A 12,509-nucleotide genomic window follows, 5' to 3' on the forward strand; every position below is an offset into this window, starting at 1 on the left:
TGGTTAAAGTGGTTGAAACTCAGAACTAGTGAAAAAAACAGATGCAACTCTGCTAGCTTCAATGGACCCAGATATCTTTACATCAGCAATGACTTTGGCCAAATAACTTTTTCTTTTTAATGGTTGTATTTATTATCATGTCTGTCAACAATTTAAATGTTTATTTAATTGTTTCTTGAGACAATTTCTTGTCTCAAGAAAACACTATGCTCATACTTTTGGGGAAAAAAACAACACTAAAAAAAAAATCAAAGCTGGACTTATAAACTAACAAGATATCTGGTTGCTCAAGTTCATTTCAGTGAACACTGAGCATGGTCAGATATAAAGACTTGTGTGTTGGATAAACTATAAACACCTAATTCCACCAACATTTCAGAAAATAAAACAACTTGCCTGGACTTTTCTAATCAAAAAGCCATCATTCACAGATATTACTGGCGTTCTTGATGAAAGTAAAAGCTGTGCAATGCCCAAAACCAAAGCTTCAAAACTGAGAAAACATCTTTTAAGTAATTGTATTCCTGGAAATACAAGATGTATTTTTTCTATATGCTAAAAATCCATTTTTAAGCTTACCTGTATCTTCAAGTTGCAGATGAAATCTGTTAGCAACAGGGGCTTTTGTGTAGGAAGTAACTGGACTATAGTTATGCTCATAAGCCCACTTGATCAAACTCTCATGCGATGAGGGAATATCAGGTATTACTGATTTACTCATACTCATGGATCTCTCTGTTTCCTTTCCAAACCCAATACTATTTGATGTCTGCAAATAAAGACAAACTTAGTTGGTGATTTATGATTTATGGATACTTGAAATGGAGTAGTGATACTGATTGAACCTATTTTTTTAATCTGTTTTACTCTATTATATAACAACAAACTGAGGACACCTGGGAAATAAACCAAACCCTGCCACTGTAGGCACATAACTGTTGCATACATGGAAAAAGGCCTCCCCCTTCCTCCCAGCCTCTGGCTGGAGTACAGTAAATCAAGGTAGTTAAAAACTGTTAATCCTGAAATGAGACAAAGACATATTTACAGTAATGTGTATAATGCAATACTTTCTTCAAAACTGAGTTGAAATTACTTCCAAGGTGAGGTGAATTCAAGATGCCAACTGATTTTTTAAATGTCCCCTTCATTTCTTTGATGAGAGCATTACTTCAGCTGCATAAGGGAAAACCTTTGTTCAAATGAGTATTACTGAAAAAGGCAAAACAGCATGCTCATGAAGTAGAGCTGATACCAGCTCATGCTTTAAAGTCAGCTGGCACCAAGGACAGGCTGTGTCTGAATGAGCACCCTAGACACGCTGCATGCCTCCTGTAAATTTTTGATTATGTTAAACAAGATTGAATTAAACGCTTAATAGAGCAGTAAGTGAGAGCATGCACATTTATGCATGCTCAGACTACTCAAATAACATATACTTTCTGCATACAAAAAATTTTAAGATTTAATTAACAATACAAGTTTTACACAAATAAATTGATACAGCAAACTCATAAATGCACTTGCATGTTTCATTTTTTTAAATTATTAATAATTACAAATAATGCCTCAAAAAAGTTGGCACTGGAATACAGGTGAGTCACACTGTCAGCTAGTTTCCATTTTCCGGTAAATGTTTTGCTAACTTTCAAATTTTCTTGTCCAAATGGGTAAGTCAAAGTAATAGAACAAGTATCTCTCACTGTTAGAGGGGCAGTTAGAAAATATTAACTGGTATTACACTTAAACTTGCATTTAAGTACTTGGCATCTTTAACATGTATTCACACAAAGCTAAATACATATATATTTATTTTTACACTCACAACACTACTATTATCACTATAACAATCACATCAATGGCTACAGAACAAGTTGAACATAGATGCTGCAGGAAAGGCATTGATGACCCACTTTTCAATGATTTTTGCAATGTGATTGAATTACACTTTCTAATGCAGCTGATACCACGGAATGTTCCATAAACACTTTAATTTCCATGCTCAATTATCTTCTCCATCATATAGGCTGCATTTTTTTTCATCCCCATTGGTTTTCCTCAAATCTTAAATCTTTTTCACTCTAGAACATCATAAGACTGACTGTTGAGATCTCTTTTAGATAGTGGTTGTATGGACATGCTACACAGGTCACAGAGCTTGGCTGCACTTCACCTGACATCAGAAACGACTTTAGAACAAAGAAGTGAATAAAGCATGTAGAGAGTCCTGATGGTATGGCAGAGTATACTTTCAGCTCCCTCCCTCATTTCTTCCTAGAGACCCAGTTCTGCAGCTTTTAAACATTTGCAGCTCCACAATAAAAATAATTTTAGGTACAGTGTGTGGTCTGAGGATACTGTTACTAGTACAGTTATCAATGACCAACAAAGGCCACTGAAGGTAAGAAACAAAAATGGAGCAATAGGTATCCTAATTTTAGTGCCTTAATCAGTTTTGGATCAACTGATCTTTGATCTTCAATAGATGCAAATCTGGACACGATTGATCACACAATGTCATATTACCACAGCTTTGACTGGTTGGAATTATTATGCTACTCCAACTTTGCTGCATCTGCCTCTCAGCCTTCCTTTACTTTTTGTCAGAAGCAGACAGCTGAAAAAATATTATCCCAGAAGTTTACTGTCCTAGCTGGCACCCAAGCACTTCCAGGGCTTGTTTATACCACTCCACTCCACAATGAGCCTGTAAATGTTCAATCCTGCATTACCTTAGTGAAACAAAACCTGAGAACAAGGGCTTGCAGGAATAGACCTTCACTTGCCTGCCCTGCCAACACCTTTGCACACAGTGTTTGAAAGCAGGCAATCAGAGCCCCCACTAACCTACTCAGAAGAGAGACCATTTCTGAAAGTGGTGGGCAGTTGCTCTCATGTAAAGAACAGTCCCTCCAAGCTTTTGAAACCCTCACAGGGTTCTGTGCATTTCACTTCTCTCACTCTTCGCCCCTCAACACACTTAGATTCTTTCTGCAACTTCACTGTGCAATTCCCAGCTTTGCAAAAGGACACCAAAACCAAAGAAAGCAGTGTGAACAGCAGCCTACAGGCACATAACCAGACAAGCACTGCAGAGGGGCTGCTGTAAGGACAGACTGCATGCTGGAGTTAAACACAGCCTGGGAGGAAAGCACTGCACATACATGATGTGCAGTATCATTTACCTAAATGACTCCCATTTTACTGGTGTTTGTATACACTCTCTTCCAGAGTTTCAAGAAACACAGCAATCTGGGAGATGAGCTATATGAGCTACAATGTCTTTTTCATTTTTTGTCTGTGAACTTAGACCTCAATAACTCACAGTCCTGGGTCTGAGGCAGCTCAGCACTAACCTTTCCCTCTCAGTCTGCCAGTCCCCTCAAGACAACTCTGATTTGTACTGACGGCAAGAAGTTAGGAAAATTGAAGTGCGTGGAACTGCTTCAACTAATAAAAAGAACATTGTGAAACATTACCTAATTGCTTAGTAATGTTTTTATGCAGTCTAAATTTGGGCTTGGAAAGGTCTTCAGCTTAATAGAGATATGAAGAGATCCTAAATGCTGGATATGTAGACTTTTTAATGACATAGGGGAGTTTGGTCCCCTCCCACACCCTCTCTAAATAAAGGAGAACAAACACATATTCAGAAAATGAAACATCTATATACATAAAGCAGTAAAGCAAACAGTTACCCACAAATCCCAACATAAATACAGTCTTTTATATACTGACATTTCCATATATATTTTATGCATTACTTTTTCTTTTTGTTAATCTAAATAAGGTGTTACCTTCTGCCACTCATTACAGGGAATTTTTAATTATACTTTTATAATTATATTATTTATAATTTATATATATATACTTTACCAATTAATAATAATTAATAAAGAAGAAATTTAAAAATAATAGCAGCTTTCCTTTTCTATATTCAAGTACAGCAGTTTACACACAACAGAATTCTAAAATTCTGTAGAAATCCTCTCCAGGAAAATTGATCATCCATAAAGTGATAGCCTCATGGAGGTGAAATATGGTACTTGAGCTATCTCCAAGCAGAGAGGGAACTAAAGCACAATTCTCTATCCTGTGAAAGTAGACCCATATGGGCCCAAATATACAGTGGTGAATTTTACATAATAACCTAGAATGAAACTTTAAAGTCAAGCATTGTTTTTTTGCCCTTCTGCTTACAAGAGTGGTAATCCTCAGCACCTAACCTTGACCTTTCTCTTTAAAGACTGATTATTTAGGACCTACAGAATGACCAGAACACCCTTTCCTGTCTGTAAGACAAATCCATTCAATTTTCTGAGCAACACCAAAATTTGTTTTCTTTTATTTCCTTCACTCTCAAAATATAGCATGAAATTCTATCTACCAATCTGTCCTCTTGGGAGATTTAGATCAATCAGCCTTTGCATCCTGTCAAAACGACCCTTACACACATCAAAAGCAGAATGCTACTCAGTAAAGTAAAACTCCCATAAATAGAGAGCTGAAGTTTGAAAACGTAACTGAATTACTGCAAAACTGCTAATCAAGAGGCCACTAGGTGGTCCTGAGCAAACATTCACCTCAACTGTACAATGTGCTCTTAACTGATCACTTAAGACAGAAATAGGCCACACATTTATTGGCTGCGTGATCAGTCCAATTATGTTTATTTATTTCAGACCAAGGGAAAACACATTTTCTTAGTAGAAATGGTGCTGAGCTACAAAGCCCGTACCAAAAATCAATGTTAACCAGCATCCTCAGTAATTTTAGAAGTTTAGCTTTAGAGATCCTGGTTTTAACTTTTAAAAAACTTATTATTTGCAGTTTGAGGAGAGAAGAGGTCAATTTGACCAAACATTTACTGGGGCAGAAGTACTGGCAGGGAAGAGGGATAGACACAACTACAACCACAAGCAGGAGAAGTAAAACTGTTTCCACTTCTAAGGGTTGTGGGTGTGTGTCACATATTCAGTATTATCCATTCTGCACTCAGAGGCATTGTTCCAACTTCTGAGATGAACCTGTAGATCCACTCACTAAAGTAACAGTAAAAAGGGAGATGAAGATCCAACTCTGTGTTTAGGGTACTTCAACAGAAGTTTAAAAGACACAGACCCTAAATCCTTGCACTAACCACCTGGCTTCTGCCATGTGTTGGTCTAATAGCCCATATATTAAAAACTAACGAGACAAAATAGTTTCTGCATTTACTCCCTGACATGCATTAATAATTAAAAAAAAAGCAATTACATGACATTTAAATGGATTCTATATTGTTGCAGTATTGTATCTCTCAAAAAATAAAGGTGCCTTAACTTACAATCACTTCCAGCTTTCCCTGGACATCATGAGACTTGATAACCCAGTTGACAGACTTTCTACACTTGAGGATAAGTACGACATCTCTGACAAGTCTGGCGCCTGGTTGAGATGGTTTAATGTCAACGATTATATCCACCTGGAGAGCACTGGATGTGGAAAATAGAAAGTTAGAACAGAATGCCAGAAATTTTCAGCTATCAACCTTCTTCCAATCCATCATGTTTTCACTGTCTGGCCAGCTGATTAAAATGCTGGATATTATCCCAGGCAACACAACATGTGCAAAACAGATTGTTATTCCATATACGCTTAAGTGATTTTGCATAACAATAGAAACAAGTACTTTTTAGACAAATAATATTGTTGTCTCTTATTTACAAAGTGTGTGCTATTCATTTCAGCTATTATTTAGAGCAGGTAAGTTATATGACTAGTAGGTTGCTTTATAAAATAAACACTGTTTTCTTATTTTCCTCTGACAGCATGTAAATATAGCTGTTTCAGTTTCCTCTGGCTACAACTGTATTAAAACTCAAAATAATACCTTAAAAAAGGCAAAAAGACAAATTAAGCAGCTTAACGCAAACACACACACAAAAAATCCAAACCCAAATCAAACCACAAATACTGTATTGAAGGATGCCTCTGCTTAGGCAGTTAAATTGTGGAAATTACTTTGCTTAGGATCTTGCGTGTGTTGAGGAATTAAGCAGTGTATTCAGTTTCCAATCCTTCTGGATATATACTTACTCGAAACAGAAAAAAACCCCAGATGTCCAGCCCACTGCTTGCTGGAAAATAGATGAACACTATACAGATTTTCAAGATCTCAGTAAAATAAGCAAATGGACAGAGCAAATGGGTTTGTACCCATCAATAACACCTTGTCATGCAAAATATCAATTCAACAGAAAAATGTAAACTTCTAGACCATCTTATGGGGCCACACATCACAAGAACATGCTCATCCCCAAGCAACAGGTTTTAACTAATATTCTGCACTGAGACTTAGTTGTATTTTGGGGCCTTTGTTTCCCCTCCTGGAGTTTTACACACACTCAGATTGGCTTCCGTATGTTTCTTTGTGGATTTAAACTTTGTAAAGATAGCTATGGATAACACATAAAACTAAGAACAAAGCAACTTATCATTTCTTTTATTTTGAATAACAAAATACTTAAACATTTTCACTGTTATCTGAAAACCAAACTCCTATTGTACTATCAGCCAAAGCCAAAAGTCCAGTGGGCTTGGAATCCAGGCTGTCATTGCATAGCACTACATGGGATGTAGAATGATGGCTGATGCTAAAGATCAGTTCTGTTCAGGATGGGCCTGCAACTCACAGAAGCAAATCATTTGGGGTTACCTACTCTCCTTCCACTACATCTCAGCACTTTTTTATTCTCCCCAGGTTGCTAGGCAAGAATATTGTCAGGCTCTGGATTCAACATCTTGTAATGAGATAATTATCCTTTTTTACAAAGACCCCTCCTCCCATCCCATCTGTGTGATTTTCTCATTAGGGATAGGACATGCTCATGTGTAACTGCATGAAGAGCACGACTGAACAGTGCTGGATATCCAGTGTCAGCAGTAAGCAGACAGGATTTTAATGCTATCTTATCTCTGATGAAATTGTAACCATCTACGTTTCATGGCAGATTTCTGTTCTAGTAACCATAGTCAGCACTTAATACAAGCTTTTTCAAGTATGACTATCTGAAGCAAACCCCATTAATGTTCTCCCACTGAGATCTAGGAAAGACGAGCAAAAGATGAATGTTTTAAATGTCCTGCCTCCCAAAGGTACCTTCGACAATTCAGATAATCCTCATAATGTGTACAGAGAGTTATTTTCCCTAACCACTAGTTATAAACTTTTCTGGTCAGTGGACCACTGTCAACCCTTAACATTTTTTGCAATTATCAAACTATCCCTTAAACTCAACTGGAAACTTGACAGAAAATACTGTCATGGATCTTCAGACCAACTGTGGAACAATTACCACAGACCACAGGTCATTTGCAACCTCTGGACCACTGTTTGGAAGCCACTGTCCTAGGCTTTCTTGCCAGTCATTCCAACCAATGACAGGTCAAGATTACTTTCAACCTCTCTCTCACCTCCTCATACAGTAGTCTAACCTTAAACCCTATCTGTCAGATGCTGCCCTTACTGATATTCCCTTATTCACCTTAGTCTTGGAAAAATTCAATTGATTGAGCAAGAAGGGGGGTGGGATATAGTCCATAGAAACTGTGCTTTGCAGTCTTGTCCAGAAAGATCCTGTGATTATGAAGCAGAATCCAAAATCTTTACATACTGAAGAACTAATTTCTATTTAAGGCAAAGTACTAAAGTCCGAGTTTTTCTTGTAAGTATAAAATGGTTACTTTCAGTTGATTTTTAAATAGACAGGTGAAACCTTTAGTTATGATTACAAACAGTTTTAGTCTATTTAGATGATATTTTACCTGTTAGGATTGGAATTTGGAGTGCTTAGTTCAATGATATGAACTTCTCTTTCTTGGACTAAGTTAGACATAAGGCACCCCTCTGCTGGCTTTGGTTGTAGGTATCCCGCAAGGTAATTTAAAGAGAGAAAATTCTTTTTAATGTTGCACGAGGGTGGAAAAACTTGATCTGGAGAGGGAAAAAAAAAAAAAGGCATGTGTACCTTTAAACATAGCTATCAGCTTAGATATATATATATACTGCGTCTACTTCAGTGTGGCACTATATTGCTGAAAGGTATATCTGTTATCTACTGTAAGCACAACAAATCAACATCATATTGAAAGGGAGATCACTGTTGCAGTAACATCACATTTCTGACATAAAATATATACTTCTAAACTGAACAGCTTCTATTTATGGATTCAAACATTTAATGAAAGAAAATTCCTATAAAGAGAAATTTGAAAACAATATTGAAGGAAAATATGTGAGCATTTTTCAAAATGAATAAAATACATTTAATTTGTTCCTTGTGTCTTTAAAAAATATTTCTTTCTTTTGAAACTTATTCAGAAACCTTTTGTGATCAATTCCTTCTCCCTCTGGAAAATGTTTTATTCTTGTTATTATAAACTTACCATATTTAAAATACCACAGAAAGTACTTTCCATTTCCTTACTCAATCTATTTCCCTATACATTGTGTAGTCAGAGTCAGTGCTCTCTAGAAATACTGCAGTTCCCTTGTGTGTGGAAAACTGAATACAGTAAGAAAAGGATGAAACCAGTTGTTGATATTAAGGAGGTCTGATCATAATATCCGTAACTGAAATGATGAAATTCTAGCATAGATATTCACTCTCTTTTGGTTTTAACTGCCTAAGTGATCATGAGCATTAACTAGTGCAAAATGCAAACTATAAAAAATAGTCACTTGGTATGAAGTTCTCATGCACAGCTTACGTTGCTGTACCATAAGAAACAGTATTTCCACTGAAAATCAGGAATACTTTGCATTTCTGAGATAGCTTCACATATGAACTGTTATAATACACAGAAGGACTAAGTATCACGTTCAAAGGCACAAGGTTCTGTAAGAATATAATGCCAAATGGCTGGCTTTCGGATCATTGTTTTATAAGAAAGACTTTTCCTATTAAGGTCAGTAGCAAGATTAAAAAAAAGAAATAAACCAAAAGCATGCACTGTGCACACAAAACTGTGGACAAACTCTTAACAACTTATCTAAGACCATGTGCTCCCTAACTGACCACTGAAATGTCACCTCTGAAGCACATTTGTTTGTGCTGCACAACTTTGCAGAGAGACCAGAGACTCCTATGGCCCTGGCCTCTGCAGAAAAAATTAGGGGAGTTTCTTCTCCTGATCTTACACAAAGTAGCCTTTGAAATTAACTGTGCTGTCTTCCCTACAGAATCTAGGAAAGCTGTATAAGGCTGTAACTATTCATACTGCCCAAGCAAAGCACTCCTCTAACTATCTGGTATGTGCCCTGCCAGATTAGCCTTGAACACAGCTGCAGTTCTGCCAGCTCCTCCCACAACAGCACAGAATGGAAAATGATCCCAAATGGCTTATGCTGAGCTTGAATTTATATATATATATATATTCACATACACACACAGACACGGAGATACTAGCTATTTGCTTCTTAGCTGCTGTGCAACACAATTCAGGCCATAAAATAACAGCCTCTGAGCATTTTGTGGATAGTTACCACACGTGCTATCATTTGCCATTGCAAAGAAATCAGTTCTTGCTCCTGGCACTTCCATTAAGTGTCTCTGGAGCTCTCCAGAACTGCTACTCTTGCCGCCAGAAGCACAGAGGCTTCCCAGCCTGGGCCTCCACTCGATAGCACGCTTTTCCTCTGCAGCAAATTTTAACTCTATCAATGGCTACTTGACACACACACCAAAATGTATTTACTCTCATCCCTACCAGTTACCAAAATCTGGGCTGGAATCAAAGAGAAAAGGGGATCCATTTCATCTTTCTTTGCTCACTACCCTTCTTTTCTTTGTTAGTTTCAGGGCTGTCTACTTACTTTGGAAAGGCACTGCAGGTGTCTGCAATCAATTAAAAACATTACCAAACCAGTCAACAAACAGTCAATTTACGGACCCTGTGCCTCTCTAATCTCCACAGACTCCCAGTATGGAATCAGACATGAGTTTTGGCGGCAACACCCTCAGCAGAGGGTCTTCAGCCAGCAGGCCCAGATGCCGAGGGGCCCCTCTGTGCAGAAGGCACGTGGTGGAGCTGTGTGCACAAGTGTCCAGCAGCCACCTTCTCCTTCGGCGCGTGCCAGACTGCCTGGATGGAGATAGAGGACTGCACACTGGGATCTGTAGTTTCTGTGGGCAGCACCTCCATTTGACAGATGAGGACAGACATCGCCTGCTCTATTCTGCATGAATTAGGTGTCATCCACAGGTTCTTGGCTAAAAGTTTAATATCCAAGCTTAACATCATGAGGAGGTCTAGTGTCACTCTCCAAGACAGGCACCCCGGGCAGCAGCAGTTGTATTGAACAATAAAAATCCCATCCAAGCAGAGCTTGCCTTTCGAAGTCTGAGCAGGGGATAAGCAAGGCATTTGCAATTTTCCTTGGGCACTCTGATGGCGGGGCTTATTCATGTGCATTTTGGAGTCTGCCAGCCCTTAGCACAGAGATCAAAACCTTGACTGACATTTAATGGCAGGGGAGACATAGGATCAGGGAAGGGACTACAGAGGTCTCTGTAGGGAGTATGGAAACTCTCGTCAGTACTCATCCCACAGCAGGACATACAGCTAAAGCCAGGCACAATGCAATCACCTACAACCATTAAACCACACAAGCATAGCACGCAGGATATGTGCACTGGTGTGTACAGGCTATAAATTCAGATTCATGACTAAAGCTTCATCTTCTGCCAGGACAGAAGCACAGTGTTACCATCTGTAAATGGACTGTACATTTTCCAGTTTAGTTATTCCTATGGCTGACTAACATTTTTTCTTATTAGCTAAGAAATGTGATGATATTAGCCTCCCTCCAGGTTAGCATTTGCCTTGGATTTACACTGGTAATACTGGGTGAGTTAGGTAACATTTAGCTAACTGATAAGCCTTCCTGACTTGTTCAATTGTATCTTACTGAGGCATGAGGATTTAAACTGCCTTCTGCTGAAAAACACGTACTAAGACCACTTTCATCATGAACAGTCCTCCTTTCTAGAATCTGACAGTGATTACCATGGCAGTCACTTTGTCATCTCCTTCACTACACAAATCAAGGCAACAACAAGAACCTCACTTCTTGTGCCCCCTTCCTCCACACCCCCATTCTGGCCCCTCAAAGTTCTTGCTGTGGTCACCATCCCTGCAGTATTTATCGACCACTCTTTAGAATCAACAGGATTCAGATGCACTTGGCCCTGACCCAGTTTGCTAGTGCTCTCAGTTGCCTTTCATTTGCAGCTTCAAAAGTGACTTCAGAGACCCATGGCATCAGAAGCAGCTTTATTCTATGAAAAAGTCATCCTTCTTCAGATCTTTTAGTCCTCTGGTTTGCATTTTCTGTTCACTGTATTCAGCTACAGCCTCCACTTCTAAAATGTTACATCTTCCAGTTTCAGATTTGTCTACCTTGAGTGAATCTGAAATGTAGACAATTATATGAATACTGCAATTAAATTCTGTATCAGTCACATAGCAAGGAACTACTTCATATGACCACCTATATATTAGGAGTAATACTAGCAGTGATGCACAGACTGGTAGCTAAAGGTACCTTACTAAAATTGCTTGAGGAGTATAAATTTTACACGAAAAGCCCAAAATGTACATCACTGTATGCTGTGGTTTGTGAAATCCAGTGATTCTATTGTTCAGTCTGCAGAGAAGCAGAGCAGGACCATGTCCCACGTGGTTTCCTTAGAACTCCTTGCATGACTGCTGCAGTTCAAGAACTGACCCTCTCCCCACCCCTGAACACATGCATAACCCCCCACACATACATGCACTTTCATTCTTCTGCCAAGAATTTAAATCAAAAGCCAATATGGTTACAGCTGAGCTAGTTTGTAGGAGCCTTCACAGAAACTGTCTATTTTGGTTGCCTGCCAAATTCCATTTTGTGTACTTACTCCTAATTAAATTGTGTTTTAACACATTCTAAAGATGATACAAAACTCTCCTCTTTAGCTGCCTGGTTTGACTGGATGCAAAAATCAACAAATAAAATTTTATCTGGTTTTTTTTTGACATATCTAATTCAATATTCATCTCTGCAACGCAGAGACCACCACTCCCATGTATATGTTCCAAGAGCACTTTAATAAGCTAATAAATATATTTCTGAATGACTTTCTGGCATTAAAATCCAAGACTGGTGCCAAGTAGAACAAAAAAAAAAAAAAAAAAAAAAAAATCACACAGGGGAATCCTCTACAAATTTGGCAGGATTTGGAAAAAACCAACACAGGCATGTTCTGATTTGGGGGGCAAGCCTCATATGTCAGGAAATCAAATGATCAGATACAGGTGGTTAGGAAAAAATGTTTTCTCCACAGAGGGTTTTTGGCTGTTTTGTTTTTGTTTTTTTTTTTTTTCTTAGCCAACTAGTTCAGCTATGCAGGACTTTCTATAGAAATATTGCTGCAGAGGCTCATATTGTTATATTTTCCAATACTGCTCAGCTGCAAGGTACAGCC

The 12,509-nt window shown here is 38.3% G+C and overlaps 1 protein-coding gene across 4 annotated transcripts in view; it reads right to left on the minus strand.

The window, feature by feature from the left end:
* The window catches only part of TGFBR3 (transforming growth factor beta receptor 3), a 107,522-nt gene that overhangs the window by 20,840 nt on the left and 74,173 nt on the right, over positions 1-12,509 (minus strand). For all 4 annotated transcript variants that reach the window (XM_027713482.2, XM_027713443.2, XM_027713488.2 and 1 more), the window contains 3 exons: positions 7,807-7,975; positions 5,327-5,474; positions 580-769 (listed from right to left, as the gene is read on the minus strand). In XM_027713482.2, coding sequence (XP_027569283.1) covers positions 580-769; positions 5,327-5,474; positions 7,807-7,975 — 507 coding nt within the window. The remainder of the gene's footprint in view (positions 1-579; positions 770-5,326; positions 5,475-7,806; positions 7,976-12,509) is intronic.

The sequence above is a fragment of the Pipra filicauda genome, unplaced genomic scaffold, assembly GCF_003945595.2.
Source record: "Pipra filicauda isolate LSUMZ 115617 unplaced genomic scaffold, ASM394559v2 scaffold112_size3218982_pilon, whole genome shotgun sequence".
Taxonomy (NCBI): Eukaryota; Metazoa; Chordata; class Aves; order Passeriformes; family Pipridae; genus Pipra; species Pipra filicauda.